Source organism: Pristiophorus japonicus, chromosome X (assembly GCF_044704955.1).
Source record: "Pristiophorus japonicus isolate sPriJap1 chromosome X, sPriJap1.hap1, whole genome shotgun sequence".
Taxonomy (NCBI): domain Eukaryota; kingdom Metazoa; phylum Chordata; class Chondrichthyes; family Pristiophoridae; genus Pristiophorus; species Pristiophorus japonicus.
The window spans coordinates 24,655,849-24,683,114 of NC_092010.1; the positions used below are offsets into that span (position 1 = coordinate 24,655,849).

At 49.5% G+C, this 27,266-nt stretch overlaps 1 protein-coding gene across 5 annotated transcripts in view; it reads left to right on the forward strand.

Annotated features, from left to right (window-relative positions):
- The window catches only part of LOC139240929 (integrin alpha-7-like), a 264,675-nt gene that overhangs the window by 122,192 nt on the left and 115,217 nt on the right, over positions 1 to 27,266 (forward strand). For all 5 annotated transcript variants that reach the window (XM_070869466.1, XM_070869470.1, XM_070869468.1 and 2 more), the window contains exon 2: positions 17,242 to 17,369. In XM_070869466.1, the coding sequence (XP_070725567.1) occupies positions 17,242 to 17,369 (128 nt within the window). The remainder of the gene's footprint in view (positions 1 to 17,241; positions 17,370 to 27,266) is intronic.

Consider the following 27,266-nt stretch of genomic DNA (forward strand, 5'->3'; position numbering starts at 1 on the left):
GGATTCTACTCCATCTATTCAATGTGAGGGACAGTTCTGCATAAATACTCGCCGATCCCCAATGGTATTCACGTGAACCGCAGAATATCTCCATCTTCAACCTTGATGGCTTCCTGTCACAGAAGACTTCTCCCTCATGCTCAGGATCTCCAGCAGCACAGAAGTCATCGGGCTAGATTTTCGGCTTTTAAGATTTCGGGTGTTAATGACGGCAGGGAAAATACCGCCTGGACAAAGGTTGCCCCTCAGTCAGCAAAATTCACCAGCTGGGCCCTGAGTGTGGGGCGGAGCGCTAAGGGAGGCGTTACACACCTCTCTTAGGGCGCTGGACCGGCTAAGCAACTGAAAATCTAAACAGCCGGCCTGGGAGCGCTGTAAGAGAGGCCTGGGAGGGGGGGAAACACCAAAAACATTCCCAATAAATGCCTCACGCCACCACTAAATCGTAAAAAAAAAAAATAAAAAGCAATCACACTTACCCAAGGTCGACATTGTTTACTTCACTGCAGCCACTACAGCTCGGAGTGCCCAATTTCACAGGCAGTCCCAGCACAGCGCACTCCGGGTCGGGCGGGAGGTAGAAATGCAACCGGTGTCGCGAATAGGGGCGTTGCACACCGGCTCGCCTCGTCCAGGCGGTAATGCTCCGCTCCCCGGCCCCGGCCACTCCCCGGCCCCGGCCACCCCCCGGCGGGGCGCTGGGAGCTGACCATCCGCCCGAAAAAGCTCTGAGCTTCGCGAAAACCGAGGCGGCAACAAGCCGAGCATCCAAGCCGATGTTTCACGGGAGTGCTTATCTCCTTGTTGTCTTGTGGGACTTTGCTGAGCACAGACTGGCTGCTGTGTTTGCCGAACATAACGGAAACTGCATCATCAAGCCAAATGGAATAGAAGTGGCGAAAAGCAAAGCTTCTTTGAAAATGATCGGGCTTGAATGAAATATATTGGTGTCGTTAGTTACAGTTCATTAAGGCTTAGTGGGATAGATTTGTACCCAGTTTGCAGGCAGTGACTGTGGACAGCTTCAAAAGTCGGGATATCAGTTGATTTTTAACTGAGGCTGATGATTATTATTTGTTTAACTAAACAACCTCACGCACCCGCAGCAGCAAGTTAAACACTGCCATGTGTATAAATCACTTTTCCAGAAAATTATACTAACTTCCAAATTGCGGCAGATTTTTCCCAGCAGAGGTACGTGGCTGTCAGCCAAATCAAAATCTCGCTGCGTGCCGGTCATAAGGCTGCTCGTTAATTTTTTTTTCCACCAACTGATAAAATTACATCTCAATTTGTAAAGTCAGTTAACAGTGAGGAGATGCCCACTGTTTCTTTTCCTTTCCAGCTTCTCTATCTACTCTGTCGCAGCACAAGGGCCTATTATTACATATTACAGAGAATTACGTAGAATTTACAGCACAGAAACCGGCCATTTGGCCCAACGGGTCCATGCCGCTGTTTATGTTCCACACGAGTCTCCTCCCACCCTACTTCATCTCTCCTGATCAGCAAGTCCTTCTATTACGTTTCTCCCGCATGTGTTTATCTCGCTTTTATAGTGTGTTTGCATGCACATGCATTAGCTTGACTTTGAAGCTAATTTTACCTTCAGCATGCATTCCAAAGACCTGCGTTCCTCACTGAGTTAGAGAACAACAGACGAGGGCCTGATAATCCCTTATATGTGCGTTCCCGTGCATTGAGGGTTCAGTGCCTGGAGGCCGTCAAAGCGTTTAAAGGTGCTGCAGACTCATCTTCGGCTTCATGCCGATGGTAGTTCTCTGTGGAGAAATTAAGTTGAAGCCTTACATGGGTCTGAAGCCATTGATGTGCACAGTATATTGACACACCCTGTGGATTAAGCCATATCTGTGACCACAGATATCAAACTTGGAGCTATTTTGACGGCGATTAGGGAGAGACATACCAAATCTGGAGATTCCCTAAGGATTGGAGTATAAATCAACCTGGAACTGATAGTGCAATTGAAAAGACTTTTTTTTTTCCAAGAGTGCTGTATACTACTTGTTTTTTTGATGGAATTGAAATTCTCTTACAGCTTCATCAATGTTCTTACAATATTGGTCCGTTCCATTGTTTTTGTCTTCACTGCTGAGTGGAGAATCTTCTGAGACATTTCAGCTCGCTCCTTGCATCTTTCTCTCCCCGAGCTGCGAAATCCAGTCAGAAGCTTAGCAAGTCATGAGGCAATGAGCCAAAATGCCTTGGAAGAATTTCCACATGGTAATGAGGGTTCTTCATAGATCTGTGACCCTTTTTTTGCCCAATTTTTTTTCTCATTCTCTAAGAAGCATATTGTCAGCACGCAGACCAGGTTTAACACCTTACATGACTAAACATTGAAGATGTCGAGGAGAGGTGTGAGTTAAACAATATGTCATGGGGAGATTCATTAACATGCTGAATCCAAGGTCGTTCATTTCATCTATAGACCAAGGTTTCTATCAGATACTTCCAAGTTCCAACAGGGAAAATCCAGGATATACCCTCTTCCAAAATATCCAAACGGCTCCTGACAACAGATAGGTCTCCTCTGGTTTCTATATTTTAGCCTTTAGCTCTTAAATTTAAACCTTGTCTCCATGTTGACCTTGTAAATTGCACAGAGCTCCCTGTGAAACAATGTCAGCCTGAATGACCCAGCTCCCTTCTCCATTCCCAGGTCAAATGTTCTGTGGGATAACTTGGGAACATTTGAAACTCTCCATAAATCCATATTGGAAAGCTCTCCTGATAGCTCAGTATGTTGTGCTGCTGAGCTGTACAGATCAGGCAGAGTCCCACGTTCAATCCCTAGTCTACACTGAGTTCGCTGATCAGGGCTATACAATTGGCTCAGTGCTCCCAAGCTAGAAAGGGAGGGGAGGAGGGGAGGGGGAAGGGAAATCGGCCAGGGTTTCTCCTTCATGAGGTTCTCGCTCTCTCTCTCTCTCTTTGTCTGTCAGTCTGTCTCTCTCTCTCTCCTCTCTCTATGTCTGTCTCTCTCTCTCTGTCTGTCTGTCTCTCTCTCTCTCTCTCTCTCTCTCTCTCCTCTCTCTGTCTGTCTCTCTCTCCTCTCTCTGTCTCTCTTTCTATGTCTGTCGCTCTCTCCTTGCTCTGTCTCTCTCTCTGTCTCTCTGTCTCTCTCTCTGTCTCTCTCCTCTCTCTATGTCTGCCTCTCTCTCCTCTCTCTGTCTCTCTCCTCTCTCTATGTCTGCCTCGCTCTCCTCTCTCTGTCTCTCTCTGTCTCTCTCCTCTCTCTGTCTGTATGTCTGCCTCTCTCTCCTCTCTCTGTCTCTCTCTCTCTCTCTCTCTCAATCTCTCCTCTCTCTCTTTCTATCTCTCTCTCCTCTCTCTGTCTGTCTCTCTCTCTCTGTCTCTCTCTCTCTCTCTCTCTGTCTGCCTCTCTCTGTCTCTCTCTCCTCTCTCTTTCTATCTCTTCTCTCTCTCTCTGTCTCTCTCTCTCTGTCTCTCTCCTCTCTCTATGTCTGCCTCTCTCTCCTCTGTCTGTCTGTCTCTCTCTCCTCTCTCTCTGTCTCTCTCTCTCTCTCTGTCTCTCTCTCTCTTCTCTCTATGTCTGCCTCTCTCTCCTCTCTCTGTCTGTCTCTCTCTCTGTCTCTCTCTCTATGTCTGTCTCTCTCTCTCCTCGCACTCTCTCTCTCTCTCCCTTTCCCTCTCTCTTTCTGTCTGTCTCTCTCCTCTCTCTATGTCTGTCTCTCTCTCTCTCCTCTCTCTCTGCCTCTTTCTCCTCTCTCTGTCTTGCTCTCTCAATCTCTCCTCTCTCTCTCTTTCTATCTCTCTCTCCTCTCTCTGTCTGTCTCTCCCTCGCTCCTCCCTCTCTCTCTGTCTCTCCTCTCTCTCCGTCTGTCTGTCTCTCTCTCTCTCCTCTCTCTCTCTCTCTCTCTCTCTCCTCTCTCTCTCCCTCTCTCCCCCTCTGTTGTGTATCTGTAAAGCATGCACTCCCATGTTCCTCCACCAGGGAGTGCATCCCCTGAAGTTCCAAGGGATCCCAGCATCCCTTGGGAGCACTGTATATAAGCCATCCCCTAAGGCCTGTTCCTCCCCCTGGAGTGTCTTAATAAAGACTGAGGTCACTGTTACTTTAACCTCCCTGTGTGCAGTCTCATCTGTGTTAGGAACACAATAACTGGCGACGAGAATACGATCCAATGCAAAGATGCAGCAAACTGTGGGCATCCTGGAGAAGTTCTCGGTGGGTGAGGACTGGGAAGCCGATGTCGAACGGCTAGACCAGTACTTTGTAGCCAACGAGCTGGACGGAGAAGGAAGCGCTGCAAAAAGGAGAGCGGTCCTCCTCACAGTCTGCGGGGCACTGACCTACAGCCTCATGAAGAATCTTCTGGCTCCGGTGAAACCCACAGATAAGTCATATGAGGAGCTGTGTACACTGGTTCGGGAGCATCTTAACCTGAGGGAGAGCGTGCTGATGGCGAGGTATCGGTTCTACACGTGCCAGCGATCTGAAGGTCAGGAAGTGGCGAGCTACGTTGCCGAGCTAAGGTGACTTGCAGGATAATGTGAGTTTGATGGCTACCTGGAGCAGAAGCTCAGAGACATTTTTGTACTGGGCATTGGCCACGAGACCATCCTACGAAAACTTTTGACTGTAGAGACACCGACCCTCAGTAAGGCCATTGCGATAGAACAGGCGTTTATGTCCACCAGTGATAACACCAAACAAATCTCTCAGCACACAAGTGCCAGCAACGTTCATAAATTAACTGGAACTGTGTTTGCGAGCAGAAATGTACAGGGCAGAAACCACGAGTCTGCAACTGCCAGCAGGCCTCAGGTGACCCAGATGACTGAGTCCCCAACAAAGGATGAATGCAAGGCAATTCACATCTTGTTGGCGTTGTGGAGGCTTCCATTCAGCCTATTCATACCACTTCAAAGGGTATGTTTGCAAGAGCTGTGGAACAATGGGACACCTCCAACGAGCTTGTAGACGAGCTGCAAGCTCTGCAAAACCTGCTAACCACCACGTGGCAGAGGAAGACCGGTCTATGGTGGATCAAAGCAATTTCGAGCCTCAGAGAGAGGAGGCAGATGCTGAAGTACACGGGGTGCACACATTTTTGACAAAATGTCCACCTATAATGCTAAATGTAAAATTGAATGGCTTACCCATAGCCATGGAACTGGACACTGGCGCTAGCCAATCCATCATGAGTAAAAAGAGGTTTGAGAGACTGTGGTGCAACAAGGCACTCAGACCAGCCCTGAGCCCCATCCACACGAAACTGAGAACGTACACCAAAGAGTTTATCACTGTCCTGGGCAGCGCCATGGTCAAGGTCACCTACGAGGGCACGGTGCATGAACTGCCACTCTGGATTGTCCCAGGCGATGGCCCCACACTGCTTGGAAGGAGCTGGCTGGGCACAATCCGCTGGAACTGGGATGACATCCGAGCACGATCACATGTCGATGAGGCCTCATGTACCCAGGTTCTCAACAAATTTCCTTCTCTTTTTGAGCCAGGCATTGGAAACTTTTCCAGGGCGAAGGTGCGAATCCACTTGGTCCCAGAGGCACGACCCATCCACCACAAGGCGCGAGCAGTACCTCACATGATGAAGGAGAGAGTGGAAATCAAGCTGGACAGGCTGCAACGTGAGGGCATCATCTCCCCAGTGAAATTCAGCGAGTGGGCCAGCCCGATTGTTCCAGTACTCAAAAGTGATGGCACGATCAGGATTTGCGGTGATTATAAAGTGATTAATCGTTTCTCGCTACAGGACCAAATATCACTACCTAAGGCAGACAACCTATTTGCGACGCTGGCAGGAGGCAAGACGTTCACCAAGCTCGACCTGACTTCGGCCTACATGACGCAGGAGTTGGAGGAGTCTTCGAAGGGCCTCACCTGCATCAACATGCACAAGGGACTGTTCATCTACAACAGATGCCCGTTTGGAATTCGGTCGGCTGCAGCGATCTTCCAGAGAAACATGGAGTGCCTACTCAAGTCGGTACCACACACGGTGGTTTTTCAGGACGACATATTGGTTACGGGTCGGGACACCGCCGAGCACCTACAAAACCTGGAGGAGGTCCTCCAGTGACTGGATCGCGTAGGGCTGCGGCTGAAGAGGTCGAAATGCGTCTTCATGGCAACAGAAGTGGACTTTTTTGGGGAGAAAGATCGCGGCGGACGGCATTCGGCCCACAGACGCCAAGACAGAGGCTATCAGGAACGCGCCCAGGCCACAGAACGTCACGGAACTGCGGTCGTTCCTGGGACTCCTCAACTATTTTGGTAACTTCCTACCGGGGTTAAGCACCCTCTTAGAGCCCCTAAATGTGTTATTGCGTAAAGGTGAGAACTGAGTCTGGGGAAAAACAAACAAGTAATTGCTTTTGAGAAAGCCAGAAACATTTTATGCTCCAACAAGCTGCTTGTATTGTATAACCCGTGTAAAAGACTTGTCCTAGCATGTGATGCGTCGTCGTACGGAGTCGGGTGTGTATCACAACAAGCTAATGTTGCGGGAAAGTTACAACCTGTCGCCTATGCTTCCAGGAGCTTGTCTAAGGCCGAGAGGGCCTACAGCATGATTGAGAAAGAGGCATTAGCGTGTTTGTTCGGGGTAAAGAAAATGCATCAGTACCTGTTTGGCCTCAAATTTGGGTTGGAAACCGATCACAAGCCCCTCACATCCCTGTTCGCTGAAAACAAGGGGATAAATACTAATGCCTCAGCCCGCATACAAAGGTGGGCACTCGCGCTATCAGCGTATAACTATACCATCCGCCACAGGCCAGGCACCGAGAACTGTGCGGATGCTCTCAGTCGGCTACCATTGCCCACCACGGGGGTGGAAATGGCACAGCCTGCAAACTTGTTGATGGTGGCGCAGCCCGCAGACTTGTTGATGGTCATGGAAGCGTTTGAAAATGATAAATCACCTGTCACGGCCCGCCAGATTAGGACTTGGACCAGCCAAGATCCTCTGCTGTCCCTAGTAAAAAAACTGTTATGCATTGGAGCTAGGCCAACAACCCCGTTGAAATGCAAGAGTCAATCAAGCCGTTCCAGCGGCGAAAGGACGAGCTGTCCATTCAGGCAGACTGCCTGTTGTGGGGTAACTGCGTAGTGCTACCAAAAAAGGGCAGGGAGACGTTCATCTCGGATCTCCACAGCACACACCCGGGTATAGTAATGATGAAAGTAATAGCCAGATCCCACGTGTGGTGGCCCGGTATCGACTCTGACTTAGAGTCCTGTGTACAGCAATGCAGCGTGTGTGCTCAGTTGAGCAACGCGCCCAGAGAGGCACCACTAAGTTTGTGGTCCTGGCCCTCCAGACCATGGTCGAGGATCCATGTCGACTATGCGGGCCCGTTTCTCGGTAAAATGTTCCTGGTGGTGGTGGATGCTTTTTCAAAATGGATTGAATGTGAAATAATGTCGGGAAGCACCACCACCATTGAAAGCCTGAGGGCCATGTTTGCCACCCACGTCCTGCCTGACATAATGGTCAGTGACAACAGGCCATGTTTCACCAGTGCCGAATTTAAAGAATTCATGACCCGCAATGGGATCAAACATGTCATCTCGGCCCCGTTTACACCAGCCTCCAATGGGCAGGCAGAGCAGGCAGTGCAAACAATCAAACAGAGCCTTAAACGAGTCACAGAAGGCTCACTCCAAACCCGCCTGTCCCGAGTACTGCTCAGCTACTGCACGAGACCCCACTCGCTCACAGGAGTGCCCCCGGCTGAGCTACTTATGAAAAGGACACTTAAAACCAGACTCTCGCTGGTTCATCCCAACCTGCATGATCAGGTAGAGAGCAGGCGGCAGCAACAAAATGTAAACAATGGTCGCGGCGCTGTGTCACGGAAAATTGATCTGAATGACCCTGTGTATGTGCTAAACTATGGACATGGTCCAAAGTGGATCGCGGGCACGGTGATAGCTAAAGAAGGGAGTAGGGTGTTTGTTGTCAAACTAGACAATGGACAAATTTGCAGAAAGCACCTGGACCAAACAAGGCTGCGGTTCACAGACTGCGGTTCTCTCTCTGTCTGTCTCTCTCTCTCCCCCTCTCCCTCCTCCCTCTCCTCTCGCTCTCGTTCTCTCTCTCTCTGTCTGTCTCTCCCTCTCCTCTCTCTCCTCTCTGTCTCTCTCTCCTCTCTCTGTCTCTGTCTCTCCCTCTCCCTCTCCTCTCTCTCTCTCTCTCTCGCTCTCTCTCTGTCCCTCTCGCTCTCCTCTCTCTATGGTCCCAAGTTTCCACATGATTTGCTCCTGATTTTTAGGAGCAACTGGTGTAGAACGGAGTATCTTAAAAATCGGAATTCTCGTCATTTAGTTTGCTCCAGTTCGAGAACAGTTTCACTTTGGAACAGAATTTCTTTTTCAAAAGGGGTCGTGTCCAGCCACTTACGCCTGTTTTCAAAGTTTCGTCAGTGAAAACTTACTCCAAACTAACTTAGAATGGAGTAAGTGAAGATTTTTGTACGCTCGAAAAAACCTTGTCTACACTTTAGAAAATCAGGCGTAGGTTACAAATCAGGCATAGGGAATGGGGGGGGGGTTTAAAGGGAAGTTTACAAACATTAAACACTTCAGTTTTACAAATAAAGAGCCATCATCAATAATAAATGATAAATAAATCAATAAATCAACCAATAAATCAATCAAAAAAAATTAATAAGAAATAATTTTTTAAAAAATCAATAAATAAAACATTTTCTACTTACCGACTGCAGCACCGGGAGCCCGCCAACAGCGTGCTGGGATGCCCCCCCCCAACCCCAGTGTGTCTCTGTCAGTGTCTCTATCTCTCTGTCTGTCTGTCTGTGTGTGTCTCTCATTCTCTGTCTGTCAGTGTCTGTGTTTCTGACAGCGAGGGGAGGGGGAGGAGGAGGGTAGAGGGAGAGAGGGGGGGAGCAGAGGGAGGGAAGGGGGAGGGATGGAGGAGAAGGGGGGGAGAGGGGGAAAGGAGATGGGGGGAAGGAGATTGGGGGGGCGGGGAAAGGAGAAGGGGGAGGGAGGCTGAATGGGCCGGGCCCGAGATTTCGGGCAGGGCCCCTCCCCAGCACCAGATTTACAGGTAGGTGGCATTGGGTCGGGTCGGGGGGGGGGTGGTGGGAGGGAGGTCGGTTCGGTTCGGGTCGGGGGGAGGGAGGGAGAGGGAGGTCAGGTCGGGGGGAGGGAGGTCAGGTCGGATCCAGTCCAGGGGCGGGAGGGGGAGCGGGAGTCGGGTTGGGGTCGGTGTCTGGTCCGGTCCGGAGGCGGGGGCGGGGGGGCGAACCGGGAGTCGGGTCGGGTCCAGTCGGGGGGGGGGGGGGGGAGCGGGAGTCGGGTTGTGTCCAGTCCGGGGGGTCGGGTCGGGTCCGGGGGCGGGGGGGGGGGGGGAAGCGGGAGTCAGGTCGGTGTCGGGTCCGGTCCGGAGGCGGGAAGCAAGAGTCGAGTCTGGTCGGGCGGGGAGCAGGAGCTGGCCGTGGGAGGAGCCTTATTCACGCAGCCCCAGTGAGGCCATTCGGCCAGGGCTAGGGGCTGCGTGCTTCGGGCCCCTCCCACACAGTTTTGGGCGCCTGGAGCTACTGCACTTGCGTGCCCACTGTAGCGCGCATGTGCAGAGGTCCCAGCACTGTTTTCAGCGCAGGGAGCTGGCTCCGCTCCCTACAGCTCCTGCTGCGCTGCGCCAAGGGCCAGAGGACCTGCAGGGAGGTGGAGAATCTGGAGGTTTTTTTTAGGCGCACTTTGTGGCGCGAAAAACGGGCGTCCAGGTCGGGACTGCGCCCGTACTAGGCATGGCTCGGAACTTGGGCCCGATGTCTCTCTCTATGTCTCTCTCTCTCTCTCTCTCCTCTGTCTCTATGTCTCTCTCTGTCTGTCTCTCTCCCTCCTATCTATCTGTCTGTCTCTTCCTCTCCTCTCTCTCTCTCTCTCTCTCTCTCCTCGCTCTCTGTCTGTTTCTCCCTCTTCTCTCTCCTCTCTCTCCTCTGTCTGTCTCTCTCTCGCTCTCTCTGTCTGTCTCTCCCTCTCCTCTCTCCCTCTCTCTCTCCTCTCTCTCAATCTGTCTCTCTCTCTCCTCTCTCTCTCTCCTCTCACGCTCTCCATTATGAGTAGTGCTGGAGAAACCTTTTTCCTCCTTCACTGTAGCCTCCGATTGAGTCTGGTTACTTCCTTTCCTATTTTCTGCAAATAGACAGTGGTGGGTTATAAGTGAACCGCAGGGGATGTAACGGCGACACATTGAGTTACTGTGGTTCGCAGTAACTATGACGAGGTGGGTAATCTCCTTGGTTAAGACAGTACATTAGAGGTAACTGGGACCAAGTGAGTTGCAGCAGGGGACACGTTACTATTTCTGATACCTCTTGAGGGTGCTGCTGGTTGCTAAATTCGGAGCTCTTTATGTTCCAGTACCTTGAACTGATACTTAACCCTTCTCCTGCCTCAGTTAGCAGCAAGATACGTCGTATGTCCTGATCTGTGGCCTCATTAATTTTAGGCTTTAGTCTCCCAGTTTACTGAAACACATTTTCCTTCCTGAGCTACAGTCTGCGAGAATATCTTGCTTTCATCTCAGGGGCTTGAGTTCAAATATTGCTCAGACATAAAAAGAATGCTTGGGATTGAAAGAAAAGGAGTTGGATGGGCCCTGTTTAGTCTCCAGAAGATGCAAGTCTGCAGCTCAAAAATAACTACATTTAAATAATTTGACAATTGTTCAAATTCAGATTTAAAAAAAAAAAACAGGGTTAGGGTTAGGGTCAGCCACATCTTTTATTAAAAAAAAAATAACATTCCGATAGTTTTCTCATATACAAAATCCTCCAGCAAGTGATCGCCAAATCCTGTTGTGTTTCAGTGTCTAATCGGACAGGGGTGGCAGTGAGATTGGGTGCTGCCACTGATTGATGTAAAGGGGATGTGGTCCCAGTGGGGATCACAGCTTCAAGTGTGCCCGCAGGGCACAGAACAAAAATGGGCTTCCGTACTTTGAAACATTTCAGCCGGGTTTCTGGGTGGGATTGCCACAGAATGTTCTTTGAGTTTACACAGGCGTCTCCAGTAGAATATCTGTCTCACTATTTCAGACCTTTTAAAAATCCAAATATACTACATCTACTGCGATACCCATGTCTACTCTTTCTGTTACTCGTCAAAGAATTCAATAAGGTTGAAATCCATGTTGACTGCTCTTTAATGGCCCTGAAATTCCGTTCGACCTAAAAAAAAAGCTAAAAGATACGCACTTACCTGCTGCTGCTGCGACTGTCCGATCTTTCGAGCCTGAGGCCCAGAGATTACTGCGCGCGCAACACATGCACGTGGGGACGTGCGTAGGCCGATCCAGTGACAGCAGCCAATCAGGTACAGTATAGTTTCTCATTCATAGCAATAGGAGTTCTGTAAGTACTGAACTCCTATTGCTATGAATGAGAACTTCCACTCCAAACACTTAAAAAAACAATAAAAAATAGAAAATAAAGTACACAATTAACATGCATTTAAATTAAAGTTGTTATAAAAAAAAAGTTTTACGACTTAAAAATTTTTTTTTTTTATCAACACTTATAAACTTACCGTAGTGGGGGGGGTTTAAAACATAAAAAGTGCTTTTATAACTTTATTTTTTATTTGTATATGTATTTTTAACCACTTGCGCCTGTAAAAGCAGGCTATACACCTGCTTTTTCAGGCGCAGGATTTTAAAGGACATTTGCAGGGCAAGATATTTGTAAATATCGGAAATCTTACCCTGCAAATGTCCTCGCTCCCGAGATACGGTCATCTGTCAAGACCAAAAACTTGACAGATCGGAAATGTCGGTTTCCAGCGCATGTGCATTGCGCACTGGAAACTGGCTTTGCTGATGTCTTCCCGGGTCCGTGGGAACTTCTTACTGACCCGGGACATCGGAATTTCAGGGCCATTATATTTTTGTTTGCTGAAGTTGCCCAGTATTTTGGATCATGATCAATGATTCCGATGACTTTTTTGGGCCACCAAAAAGCTGAAAGACATCCATGGAGCACAGGTTGGCCAGCATGATATCATTCTACCCAGAATGCTTTGCAGGAAAGATGGCGATAGGGGAAAAATGGGCTTTTCGACACCTGGGGCTGAGGGCACTCCAGGTGGAACAGCTTTGTGTCAAGTTAAACCAGTTCAGTTTAGCTTTGTGCCTTTGGAAAGCGGGGCTGTATTTGTCGTATTGAACATGAAGACAATTCAAACACCCACTAAAGTAAAACACGGCCCACGATGATATGAATGTGAGGGCCTGGTCACGGTAAAGGAACTCTGCAGGAATGTGCTTCAAATAGCAGCAACTGTGCTCAAGGCCCTAGGCTGTCCAAATAAGGCAGAAAGTTTTAACACAGTCGAGGGACAGTAAACTGCCTAAAATACCAACAGCACAATGGGGCTCTGTACTACAGCTGACTGGGCAATGCCAAAAGAGAAGAAGCAAAACACTTGTCCTTAAACTGCGTTTACAGTACAGTCAACAGCAGATAAACACATACCTGATCCGATCCAAGCATAGAATTCCAAACTGTTAAATCACTCACTCTTGTCATTCATGACGTTTGATCAAGGAGTCACGACCCGTCTAATCCTGATCCAATTTATCGGTCCCTTTCCCTGATGGATAAATGCCTCACCACTGAGCCATACAGACCAAGAACAACACAGACTTCATCCCCAGTCTGTGCTCAGTCAGCTGATCTCAGGCAGGGTGCTCGTGAGGGCACGATGATGGGCTGGCAGAGGTGATGGGGAATTCAGCCAGGGTACCTGCTCTTCATCACTATCCAGTGACGCCCCAACCCCCCGCCACCTCGGAAAGTGCATGTGTCATCATCATCATCATCATAGGCAGTCCCTCGGAATCGAGGAAGACTTGCTTCCACTCTTAACATGAGTCCTTAGGTGACTGAACAGTCCAATACGAGAACCACAGTCCCTGTCACAAGTGGGATAGATAGTCGTTGAGGGTAAGGGAGGGTGGGACTAGTTTCTTTCCGCTGCCTGCGCTTGGTTTCTGCACGCTCTCGGCGATGAGACTCGAGGTGCTCAGCGCCCTCCCGGATGCACTTCCTCCACTTAGTGCGGACTGGTCTTTGGCCAAGGACTCCCAGGTGTCGGTGGGGATGTTGCACTTTATCCTCTGCCCACCTTTGGCTCGTTTGCCGTGAAGGAGTTCCGAGTAGAGCGCTTGCTTTGGGAGTCTCGTGTCTGCCATGCGGACAATGTGGCCTGCCCAGCGGAGTTGATTGAGTGTGGTCAGTGCTTCAATGCTGGGGATGTTGGCCTAGTCGAGGACGCTAACGTTGGTGCGTCTGTCCTCCCGGGGGATTTGCAGGATCTTGCGGAGACATCGTTGGTGGTATTTCTCCAGCGACTTGAGGTGTCTACTGTGCATGGTCTTTGGGCATCTGGTGGCAACAGGAGTGGGCCCAGCTAGAGTGACCTGCCACATTCAAATTACTTGTTGGCATTCCCAGTCCAGGCTCACGCCTGAAGAATGGCCACTGTGGTGAGATGCTGAATGGCTTCAGCAGAGAAGGCAAAAAAAAATGAATCGATGATATGCTGGAACCTCTCGGTGCCTGTATAAGACTTGAGCCAAATGAGAATTTCAGTACCCGGATAAAATAAGTGTGGTGTGTGTTCAAATTAAACAGCAATTCAGTCCATCGCAGATCTGCCGTTCATTCCTGTCCATCTGTGAGTTTGCCTGATGGATACAGAACAGATATTTTTGTTTCTTGCTCTCTCTCTCTCCCCCACTGCTCCCTCCATTTCTGTTGGTAAAATGTGACTGGCATCACGCCTCAGGGAATTGACTGCACACACGAGGAGGCTGTTGGTCATGCAGAACAGCTTGTGTTTGTTTGCACTGTGCCATGATCTGTCATCCATTTGGCAAGATTATTGGAAAAAAGACTTGCATTTCTATAGCGCCTTTCACAACCACCGGACTTCCAAAGTGCTTTATAGCCAATTAAATACTTTTTTGGGGGGGAGTGTAGTCACTGTTATAATGTGGGAAACGCTGCAACCAATTTGTGCACAGCAAGCTCCCACAAACAGCAATGTGATAATGACCAGATAATCTGTTTTAGTGATGTTGGTTGAGGGATAAATATTGACCCCAGGACACCGGGGATAACTCCCCTGCTCTTCTTCAAAATAGTGCCGTGGGATCTTTTACACCCACCTGAGAGAGCAGACGGGAGACGGGGCCTCGGTTTAACGTCTCATCTGAAAGATGGCATCTCCGACAGTGTGGCACTCCCTCAGCACTGCACTAGAGTGTCAGCTTAGATTTTGTGTTTAGGTCTCTGGTGTGGGATTTGAACCCTCAACCTTCTGAAATCAGAGGTGAGAGTGCTACCCACTGAGCCACGGCTGGCACAAGTAATCTCCTCTACACTAATGGAAGGAGAAGGAGATAAAATGTCAAGGGTGTGTGGGATAAGATGTGGAGACAGGATAAGTGTCTTGATAGGAGAAGGGTGCTTTATAAGGCACCACTATTGGTGGCCGTGCCGTCAGGCTGCCTGGGCCCCAAGCTCTGGAATTCCCTCCCTAAACCTCTCCACGTCGCTACCTCTCTCTCCGTGTTTTTTTTTTAACGATGTTCTGAGCTAATACCCTACTCTTCCTGTCTCAATCCCCCGTGCACGCCAGAAAATATGGAGCAGAATATAGTAAAGCTCATGAGAAAGGAAGCACTGGCATTTATATAGCGCCTTTCACGGCCAGCGGACGTCCCAAAGCACTTTACAGCCAATGAAGTACTTTTTGAAGTGTAGCCACTGTTGTAATGTGGGAAACGCAGCAGGCAATTTGCGCACAGCACAGCAAGCTCCCACAAACAACAATGTGATAATGACCAGACTATGTGGGTCTTTTTATTAAGCGATGTTGAGGGATAAATATTGACCAGGACACCAGGGAGAACTCCCCTGCTCTTCTTCAGAATATTGCAGTGGGATCTTTTGCATCCACCTGAGAGAGCAGACGGGGCCTCGGTTTAACGTCTCATCTGAAAGACGGCACTTCTGACAGTGCGGCGCTCCCTCAGCACTGCACTGGGAGTGTCAGCCTAGATTTATATGCTCAAGTTCCTGGAGTGGGAGTTGAACCCACGACCTTCTGACTCAGAGGCAAGAGTACTACCCACTGAGCCAAGGCTGACAAGGTCCTGATCTGGGCCTGGTTGTGATTGGGGAGGTGGTGATGAGAATGAGAGGAGCCTCTGAGAGATTTCCCTCTGGATAGATGGGCAATCAGTGGCTGAGTCCCCTCTGCAGCCCTTGGTCTCTGTGTCCTGTTACAGTACAACATTGGCTGATGGCTTGGAAAGGGATCCCCAAGCAGACTGGAAGACGTACATGAAAGAGTCGGGTGCCAGATTCCAGTTGCAACTGGTCCATGGTCATGGGATTAACCACGGGGCGGATGGGCCTGCAGCCCCAGGCCCACCAAATAAATATATGGGAAAAAATATAAGCCTCCCAAATAGACTGAATAGAATAGACAATAAGAGAGGAAAAACAAGACCGAGGAACATAAATTCACTTGTTTATACCCATATACAGAAGTACCCATATACATTAATGTACCTATATACAGAAGTATCTATATACACTTGTGTACCTATATACTGAAGTACCTATATACACTAATGTACCTGTATACAGAAGTACCTATATACAGAAGTCCCTATATACACTTGTGTACCTTTTTACTGAAGTACCTATATACACTAATGTACCTATATACAGAAGTACCTATATACACTAATGTACCTGTATACAGAAGTACCTATATACAGAAGTCCCTATATACTGAAGTACCTATATACACTAATGTACCTATATACACTGATATACCTATATACAGAAGCACCCATATACACTAATGTACCTATCGACAGAAGTACCTATATACAGAAGTACCTATATACACTAATGTACCTGTATACAGAAGTACCTATATACAGAAGTCCCTATATACTGAAGTACCTATATACACTAATGTACCTATATACACTGATATACCTATATACAGAAGTACCTATATACACTAATGTACCTGTATACAGAAGTACCTATATACAGAAGTCCCTATATACACTTGTGTACCTTTTTACTGAAGTACCTATATACACTAATGTACCTATATACTGAAGTACCTATATACACTAATGTACCTATATACTGAAGTACCTATATACACTAATGTACCTGTATACAGAAGTACTATATACAGAAGTCCCTATATACTGAAGTACCTATATACACTAATGTACCTATATACACTGATATACCTATATACAGAAGTACCCATATACACTAATGTACCTATCGACAGAAGTACCTATATACACTAATGTGCCTATAGACAGAAGTACCTATATACACTACCCTATATACACTATTGTACCTATATATAGAAGTACCTATATACACTGATGTACCTATATACAGAAGTATCTATATACACTAAGGTACCTATATACAGAAGGACCTATATACACTAATGTACCGATATACAGAAGAAATATATACAGAAGTACCGATATACACTAATGTACCTATATACAGAACAGAATATGTACTTGCCTGTTTTATTTCACATGTTATTGATAGAAATTTGCATATATGTATCGGAATCTGGTATTGCAATGTTACCAGAACCAGAGTATATACCTACTTGATACAGAATATATACTTTCAGTGTTGAATATACTGGCCTATGTTTCCATACTCAGAATCAGAATTATACACATGATGTAATGGACATGAACAAACATAACTATTGGCCCATTTGGTTCAGTTTGCCCCAGGCCCATCAGGCCCTTAGTCCGGCCCTGTTCATGGCAGCATTATGCATGTCGAGTTGTTGATGCCAGTGCATTGGATATATTCAAGAGGGAGTTAGATATGGCCCTTGCAGCTAAAGGGATCAAGGGGTATGGAGAGAAAGCAGGGAAGGGATACTGAGGGAATGATTAGCCATGATCTTATTGAATGGTGGTGCAGGCTCGAAAGGCCGGATGGCCTACTCCTGCACCTATCTTCGATGTTTCTATGTTTCTTTAGTTGAGCATTAATCTGTATTCTGGTGCTGCTCTGTGGCAGAATCATATAGACCTCGCTATGGTCGTCATTAATCCTTGGCTATGCCCTACACTTTGTTCATGCGGCACGTTAAGAATCTTTTTTGTTGTTTCTTTGCAGGATTCTAGTGGGAGCACCTCAGGCCCGTGCCCAATCACATCAGCTCGCAAACCGCACTGGAGGACTCTTTGCCTGCCCAATCATAACTGAGGACGACGAGTGTGATCAAGTCAACATTGATAATGATGGTCAGACTCTTTTTCTTGGTTGCTTCCGCCCATTTTGTATAAGTACACGTTGCCCATTCTTACGCTTAATCATTTTCTAGAACACATCACCGATTTATCTTCAGACCGTTTAGATTATTTAGTACATTTATTTGTGTCCGTCGCCTCCTGCTCGAGCTTTCTGATTGGGTCAGTGTACACTCATGTCTTAGCTTCCTGATAGGTTGTTACTCAGGGTAGAAACATTGAACCAATCAGATTCCAGGCGTACAGTAGCATTGTGGTTATATTACTGGACTAGGATTAATGATCTGTAGACACGAGTTCAAATCCCACCACGGCAGCTGGGGAATTTAAATTCAGTTAATTAGATAAAGACCTTGGCCGATATGTGGTGGGACTGGAGAGCATCATCACCCCATGGAATAAAATTTTAATTTGATTTGTTAGGGCTCCTTTAAAATTTTTGTTAAGTCACAAGGGGTACATGCTGAACTTTAAGTCGGCAATTGGCAGCAAGAGTCAGCAATGGAGTTGACCCTTAACTGCCCTCTGAAATGGCGGCTCTCCACCACTTTCTCGAGGGCAATTAGAGATGGGCAATAAATGCCGGCCTTGCCAGTGATGCCCACGTCCTGTGATTAAATTTTTAAAAAGATAGTCGGGAAATTCAACTCTCTTTCAGCTCCCCACTTTTATATCTTTTAGTCTTTTAAAAGACTAGAACTAGAGGGCATGATAGAATAAGGGGCCGCCCATTTAAAAACAGAGATGATAAGAAATTTCTTCTCTCAGAGGGTTGTAAATCTGTGGAATTCGCTGCCTCAGAGAGCTGTGGAAGCTGGGTCATTGAATAAATTTAAGACAGAAATAGACAGTTTCTTAAACGATAAGGGGGTACGGGGAGCGGGCGGGGAAGTGGACCTGAGTCCATGATTGGATCAGCCATGATTTTATTAAATGGCGGAGCAGGCTCGAGGGGCCTTATGGCCTATTCCTGTTCCTATTTCTTATGTTCTTATGTTCTTATATCAATGCCCCCTCGCCCCCCTCCCCCCCCCCACATACACAAAGAATGGATGGAAAATCAGGAGGGATGTGTTACCGGCAGCAATCCGTCTCGCCTGATTTTCCGCGTAGTGCTCCAATCTGAAGGCACTGACTCAAGTCTGCTCCCTGGATAGCTTTAATAACTGGCTTTGAAGGGTAAAGCAGAGAAACGAGAGACAACTTGCGTTTAAGTGTACAGAGATTTCCCGACATCATGTTGGGATTTTATGAAATTCTTTACAATGTACAACAACAAAAACGTGCATTTATATAGCACCTTTACCATAGTAAAGTGTCCCAAGGCACTTCACAGGAGCATCATCAAACAAAATTTGAGACCGGGCCACATAAAGAGATATTAGGGCAGGTGAACAAAAGCTTGGGCAAAGAGGTAGGTTTTAAGGAGCGTCTTAAAGGAGGAGAGAGAGGTAGAGAGGTTTAGTCAGGTGTAATGTATGCACCGGTGAGTATGCTCACAGGTTTGTAGAGCTGTTGAGTTGTGAGTAGCTTAGCCAGTCACGTGATGTTCACAAGACTCAATAAAATCCCAGCCAGTTGGGTTTGGGGATCCACAATGAGGCAGGTGGTTGTGAGCCTGGTGAATGAACTGGTAATGTGTAGTGGGATTGTTAAACCTCTGCTAATAAACCAACTAGTTCTTAATAACATAAGCAAAGAACCCATGAAGCAAATACCTGACAGCAGGGAATTCCAGAGCTTGGGGCCCAGACAGCTGAAGGCACGGCCACCAATGGTTGAGCGATTATAATCAGGGATGCTTAAGAGGCCGGAATTAGAGGAGCGCAGGCATCTCGGGGGGCGTTGTGGGGCTGGAGGAGATTACAGAGATAGGGAGGGGCGAGGCCCTGGAGGAATTTGAAAACCAGGATGAGAATTTCAAAGAATTAAAATATACTTCCCCTTAAAGTGCTATTTATTTGTGCTTCCCTCGAGTGAGTCTGCTTTTATCTGGTGTCTCAGCTTTCTGTCTGTACAGAGCTAGAGGGATGGCGATTATTTCTAATTGAGTAACCCAGGGGGAAGGGTCAAATACAGGACACCTCCACAGTTGAAATGAATAGAAGAGAAGATGAAGGAAGTGAATAAGTGGTGGTTAGGTGACACCAAGCTTAGGTTTTAAAAGAGATGCTGGGCACAGCTTCAAAAGAAAGATAGTCTTGCCTTTCGAGAGCACCTATCATGACCTCTGGACATCGCAAAGCGCTTTACAGCCACTGAAATACTTTTGAAGTGTAGTCGCTGTTGTAATGTAGGAAACATGGCAGCCAATTTGTGCACAGCAAGCTCCCACAAACAGAAATGTTCAGAGAAGCTTCACGCGGTTGATTCCGGAGATGAAGGGGTTGTCTTATGAAGAAAGGTTGAGCAGGTTGGGCCTGTGCTCATCGGAGTTTAGAAGAATGAGAGGTGATCTTATCGTGACATATAAGATTCTCAGGGGGCTCGACAAGGTAGATACAGAGAGGCTGTTTTCCCTCGTGAGGGAATCTAGAACTAGGGGGCATATTCTCTGTAATGTCCTTACTCAAAATGGCACAAAACCCACACGAGGCACATTCTATGGACAAGGTCACTCGATGACCTGAACCTTTATTCACAGGACCAAGAAGTGATGACCCTGCGTGGGACCTCCCTTTATATACCTGGATGACCAGGTAAGGAGTGTCTCCCACAAGTTCACCCCCTGTGGTCAAGGTGTGCATTGCTTAAGTATATACAGTATTGCAGTGGTGTTACATGGAGGTTACATACATGACATCACCTCCCCCCTAAAGTCTTATTGGGATCATAGGTTAAGTCTTTCAGGTGGTCTACGCTCTCTCGTGGAGCGCCGCAGTTGGGGCTCTGGTTGTTGAGCCTTGGCGTGAGTGTCTGTCACCTGTGGTGATTCCGGCCTGTCCGGGCTGACCGCAGGGACTGTGCATGCTGCTGAATGTTCTTGTTACTCGTTCACTGGCGGTGGTGTGAATACCATCTCATGATCTTCCTCGGGTTCCTCAGTGTCCATGCTGAACCTTTTTTTTACTTGGTCCAGATGCTTACGGCATATCTGCCCATTGTTAAGTTTAACCACGATGACCCTGTTCCCCTCTTTGTCTATTACAGTACCCTCAAGCTATTTGGGCCCCACGGCGTGATTGAGGACAAATACGGGGTCATTTATTTCTATACATCTCCCCCTTGAATTTCGGTCATGGTACTCGTTTTGGGACTGGCGCTTGCCCTCAACTATGTCGGTCAGGACTGGGTGAATGAGGGACAACCGAGTTTTGAGTGTTCGTTTCATAAGTAGCTCAGCGGGCGGGACCCCCGTGAGCGAGTGCAGTCAGGACCTATAGGTCAGCAGGAGGCGCGATAGGCGGCATTGAAGGGAGGGTCCTTGAATCCTGAGCATGCCTTGTTTAATGATTTGGACCGCACGTTCTGCCTGGCCATTGGAGGCCGGCTTGAACGACGCTGTCCTGACATGGTTGATGCCATTGCCCGACATGAACTCCTGGAATTCGTAGCTCATGAAACATGGGCCATTATCGCTAACAAGGATGTCCGGCAAGCCGTGGGTTGCAAAGACCGCACGTAGACTCTCCACAGTGGTGGATGTCGTGCACGAATTCAAAATGATGCACTCGATCCATTTCGAGTACGCATCAACCACAATGAGAATCATTTTTCCCATGAATGGGCCTACGTAGTCTACATGAATATGTGACCATGGCCTGGTGGGCCAGGGCCACGGGCTGAGCGGGGCCTCCCTGGGGGCATTACCCAGCTGGTCACACGTCGTGCACCTGTGAACACAGTGTTCCAGGTCTGAATCAATTCCAGGCCACCAAACATGTGACCGGGCAATGGCCTTCATCGGCACGACGCCTGGATGCTCGCTGTGGAGTTCCCTGATGAATGCCTCCCTGCCCCTCTGGGGCATGACTACCCGGCTGCCCCATAGTCGGCAGTCAGCTTGGATGGAGAGCTCATCCATCCGCCTGTGAAATGGTCTGACCTCCTCAGGGCCTGCTCCGTGTGCGGGCGCCCAATCCCCAGTCAGGACACATTTCTTAATCAGAGATAGGAGAGGATCTCCGTTTGTCCAGATTTTGATCTGGCGGGCTGTGATGGGGGAGCCTGCACTGTCAAAGGCATCGACAGCCATGACCATCTCAGCGCTTTGTTCCGCTGCCCCCTCGGTGGTGGCCAGTGGAAGCCTGCTGAGCACATCAGCGCAATTTTCGGTGCCAGGCCGGTGCCGGATGGAGTAGTCATAAGCAGCCAGCATGAGAGCCCATCGCTGTATGCGAGCTGACGCGTTGGCATTGACAGCCTTGCTGTCTGACAACAGGGATGTTAATGGCTTGTGGTCCGTTTCTAATTCGAACCTCCTGCCAAAAAGGTACTGATGCATTTTTTTTACACCATAGACACATGCGAGTGCCTCCTTCTCAACCATCCCATATCCCCGTTCTGCTTGAGAGAGCGACCTGGAAGCATAAGCCACAGGTTGTAGTTGGCCCTCAGCATTACTCTGCTGCAACATGCACCCAACCCCATAGGACGATGAATCACATGTCAGAACCAATTTCTTACAGGGGTCGTACAGGGTCAATAACTTAGTTGAACAAAGTAGGTTCCGCGCCTGATTGAAAGCCCTTTCTTGACAGTCCCTCCAAAACCAATCACAACTCTTACGCAGGAGCAGGTGAAGCGTCTCCAACAATGTGCTTAAGTTCGGCAGAAAGTTCCCGAAATAATTCAAGAGTCCCAGAAATAAACGCAACTCCGATGTGTTGCCAGGCCTGGGCGCTCATGGAATCGCCTTCGTTTTGGATTCGGTGGGCCGAATCCCATCTGTAGCAACCCTCCTGCTCAGGAACTCAACCTCAGGAGCCAAAAACACACATTTAGACTTCTTGAGTCGCAGGCCTACCTCGTCCAGTCGGCGTAGCACCTCCTCCAGGTTGTGGAGGTGTTCTTCGGTGTCACGACCCGTGATGAGGATGTCGTCCTGAAATACGATTGTTCCAGGAATGGATTTGAGCAGGCTTTCCATGTTCCTTTGAAAAATCGCGGCCGCTGATCGAATGCCAAACGGGCACCTGTTATAAACGAACAGTCCCTTGTGCGTTGTGATGGTGGTCAGTAGTTTAGATTCGTCGGCCAGTTCTTGGGTCATGTAAGCTGAAGTGAGGTCCAACTTGGTAAACGGCTTGCCGCCTGCCAGCGTGGCGAAAAGATCCTCCGCTCTCAGGAGCGGGTATTGGGACACCCGATTGATAGTGGCCTTGTAGTCGCCACAGATCCTGACAGAACCATCCGCTTTTAGGACGGGAACGATGGGGCTCGCCCAGTTGCTGAATTCAATGGGCGAGATGATGCCCTCTCTCAGCAAACGGTCCAATTCGCTCTCAATTTTCTCCCGCATCACATACGGCACCGCTCTGGCTTTGTGGTGCACTGGTCTGGCGACACGAACCCGCTGAACTTCAGCATCCATTGATTTGCTCCAAGAGTCATCCTGCCTCAAGACCCCTCTTCTGGTCCATCCGCCTCATAAATTAGCCTGGTTACAGGCTTCCTGCACATTCGAGCTAAATGGCCACTGAGGTTGCAATTTCTGCAGACAAATTGTTGAAACCTGCAAGTCCTGGCAGAGTGTTTGCCCCCACACCTCCAGCATGAGCTGAGATTCCCATTGTTGTGAACAAAGGAGCTATGACCCGGCATTCCTCGCTGATTGTCCCTTTGGCTGTTCTTGAGTACCCTGTTAGTGGGTGTCAATGGCCCCATCCCGGGCCGCATTGTCCACTGGGATGGCGTAAATGTCCGCTCAGCCTGCCATTGTCTCTGTTAAAAACCTACTCTGGGGTCTATTGCTGCCTGGGATGTGTCGAACTGCCCTTGCCTGCCTGCGGGGCTCTGAGTCGCGTTTATGATATTGACTCCCTGATCCTCCATCGCGTTGGAGGCAGAATTGCGCGTGTATATTATTTTGGTTTCTTCCTCCCCCGCCATGAAAGTCTGAGCCATCAATGCCGCCGCTTCCAAAGTCAAGTCCTTGGTCTCAATTAACTTTCGGAAAATCCCCGCATGACCGATGCCCTCAATAAAGAAGTCCCTTAACTTCTCCCCCCTGCAGGCGTCTGTGAACTTAGAGGCTGGCCAAACGGTGGAGGTCCGCAACGAAGTCCGGTATGCTCTGTCCTTCACGACATCGGTGGGTATAGAATCTGTGTTGGGCCATGTGTGTGCTGCTCGCTGGTTTGGGGTGCTCACCGATTAGTTTGCTGAGCTCTTCGAAGGTTTTGTCTGCCGGCTTTTCGGGTGCTAGTAGGTCCTTCATGAGCACGTATGTCTTAGCTCCGCAGCTGGTCAACAGATGGGCCCTTCGCTTGTCGGCTGCTGCATCTCCCAGCCATGCTTTTGTGACAAAGCGTTGCCAGAGCCTCTCAATGAAATCGTCCCAGTCCTCACCAACACAGTACCATTCCTCTGTGCTACCGGTGGCCATTCTCGTGAGTCGTTGATTCCCGTTTCTCGTCGCCAATGTAATGTCCTTTCTCAATGGCACAAAGCCCACACGAGGCACATTCTATGGACAAGGTCATTCTATGACCTGAACCTTTATTCACAGGACCAAGAAGTGATGACCCTGCGTGGGACCTCCCTTTATATACCTGGATGACCAGGTAAGGAGTGTCTCCCACAAGTTCACCCCCTGTGGTCAAGGTGTGCATTGCTTATGTATATACAGTATTGCAGTGGTGTTACATAGAGGTTACATACATGACAGTCTCAGAATACGGGATTATCCATTTAAAACAGAGATGAGGAGGAATTTCTTCTCTTAGAGAGTCATGAATCTGTGGAATTCTCTGCCCCAGAGAGCTGTGGAGGCTGGGTCATTGAATATATTCAAGGTGGAGATAGACAGATTTTTGAGCTCTAAGGGAGTGAAGGGTTATGGGGAGCGGGCAGGGAAGTGGAGCTGAGCCCAAGATCAGATCAGCCATGATCCTATTGAATGGCGAAGCAGGCACGAGGGGCTGTATGGCTTATTCCTGCTCCAATTTCTTCTGTTCTTATGTAACGTGATAAATGACCAGATCATCTGTTTTAGCGGAGTTGGTTGAGGGATAGGCCAGGACACGAGGAGAACTCCCCTGCTCTTCTTCGAATCGTGCAGTGGGATCTTTTACATCCACCTGAGAGGATCTTGGTTTACGGCCTCATCCGACAGATGCAGCATTACTAAGAGGAAATTGCTTCTGTCCCTCCAGCTGCAGCCTACCCAAATCACAATGTCTGTTCAATTGAGAAATGCTGCTTTTATTTCGAATTAAAAGTTTCCCAGGGAGCAGATTTCCCGTGCTTTCATTCAGATGCTTTTTCCCTTATTCTCTGTCTTGTTCTTCCTCGCTTCCCCTTCCACAGCTGCTGCTACACCCCAGTGGGGAGAGTGGAGACATGTGTCGACCAGCTGTGGCGTGTTCAGCGAGAGCTTGTCTCACTCTGTATCTGCCTCGCCTGCCCAGAGAAACTGGGGCTCAGGTGCAGAAAACTCGGTATAGCAATGAAGCTAGTTTTGCCTCCATTTGGGCTCGGACAGGAGAAAGATGAATCATGGAATCATAGACACTAACTACTCAGCAGCCCCCCGTGATGAGGATGATGCTCCTTACACCAAAAAAAGATGGGCTCACAGTTGTTACATCCTGAAGGGTGGAAGATGCCTGTGCGTGGATTTTTTTAACGTGGGGTGGCCGTTGCACACCAGCCACTACACGGGCTTGACAGAGCTAGGCCTTGGTCCAGTGGCAAGGGTTAACCAGGACGACTGGAGACCAGCTCTGTTGCGCCTCCTCTGGGCCCCGGCCCCGCCGCTGTTAAATGCTGCGCAGCCCCCTTGCTGGGCATCGAACGCCGGCCCTCAGCCCCCCGCTAGGCCCGACTCTCACCCCCCCACCCCGCTGGGCCCGCCCTCAGCCCCCCCCCGGGCTCGGATCTCAGTCCCCCTCTGGGCCCGCCCTCAGCCCCCCCCCGGGCTCGGATCTCAGTCCCCCGCTGGGCCCGCCCTCAGCCCCCCCCGGGCTCGGATCTCAGTCCCCCGCTGGGCCCGGCCCTCAGCCCCCCGCTGGGCCCGGCCCTCAGCCCCCCGCTGGGCCCGGCCCTCAGCCCCCCGCTGGGCCCGGCCCTCAGCCCCCCGCTGGGCCCGGCCCTCAGCCCCCCGCTGGGCCCGGCCCTCAGTCCCCCGCTGGATCCGGCCCTCAGCCCCCCGCTGGGCTCGGATCTCAGTCCCCCGCTGGGCCCGATCCTCAGCCCCCCGCTGGGCTCGGATCTCAGTCCCCCGCTGGGCCCGATCCTCAGCCCCCCGCTGGGCCCAATCCTCAGCCCCCCGCTGGATCCGGCCCTCAGCCCCCCACTGGGCCCAACCCTCAGCCCCCCCACTAGGCCCGACCCTCAGCCCCCCCGCTAGGCCCGACCCTCAGCCCCCCCGCTAGGCCCGACCCTCAGCCCCCCCGCTGGGCCCGACCCTCAGCCCCCCCGCTGGGCCCGGCCCTCAGCCCCCCGCTGGGCCCGAATCACAGCCCCTCGCTAGGCTCGGACGCTGCTCCAATGGGCTTCCTAGAGTCCAGTGACGTCAGCCCAGTCGCCCTTCTAGAGGTGGTTGCCCTCCTGGGCCAGCTCGCGCCGCTCCCTGCAATGGCTGGCTCTCCTACTTATACCTCGCCTGCCGCCGATGGTGTTTTTCACGCAGCTCAGGGGGTGCCGCACTTACAGCACAGAAGGAGCCCATTCGGCCCGTCGAGCCTGTGCTGGCTCTCGGAAAGAGCAGTCGTGCTTGGTCCCACGCCCCCGCTCTTTGTCCATAATCCTGTAAGTTCCTCATTCCCAAGCGCCTGTCCAACTCCCTTTTAATGGAACCAGCTTCCACCACCTTCTCGGGTCGAGCGTTGCAGATCCCGACTACTCAAAGTGAAAACAATTTCTCCTCATCTCCCCTCTCGATCCTTTGCCAATGATTTTAACTCTATGACCTCTGGTTATTGACCCACTCGCCCGAGGGAATAGCCTATATCTACTCTATCAAAACCTCTCATCATCTTGAAACCCTCCCACGAGTGTTAGATCCATTGCAAAGCATGCCTTCTGTGTACCTCAGCGACGCACACTTAGGTGATGGTGCATGGGAGGGGTTTCTTGATCAAAATAAATCCTGTGAGTGGGATGACCCATTCGAGATCCCACCTGCCATGAGCTGAGAAGACAGTTGCGCACTCTGGGTCGGAAGTTGGGCGAGAGAATGGAGGAAATGGAGCAGGATGATGGGAAATAGAGGGCAGGCAATTCCTCGCAACTGCTTCCTGAAGTGTGGTGGAAAGCCCATTGACGTGTCTAAGTGGTGAAGGTGACACCGGTGGAGTGGGAATTGCTCCTGAGGAATATCCCGGCCTTTGCATTCAGTTCTGGTCATTATCAATAACAACAACAACTTGTATTTATATAGCGCCTTTAACGTAGTGAAACGTCCCAAGGCGCTTCACAGGAGTATTATGAGATTAAAAAATTTGACACCTGTACTGTATTTGCTTCATGGGTTCTTTGCGTAAGAATCCATAGCAACACATTGCTATTAAAAACTAGTTGGTTTATTAACAAAGGTTTAACAATCACACTACACATGACCAGTTCATCCACTGCACCGAGCCGCAAAAGTAGAAATTAGCGCAGGTGACTTGGTCAAAGAGGTCGGTTTTAAGGAGCGTCTTGAAGGAGGGAAGAGAGGTAGAGAGGCGGGGAGGTTTAGGGAGGGAGTTCCAGAGCTTGGGGCCCAGGCAGCTGAAGGCACGGCCA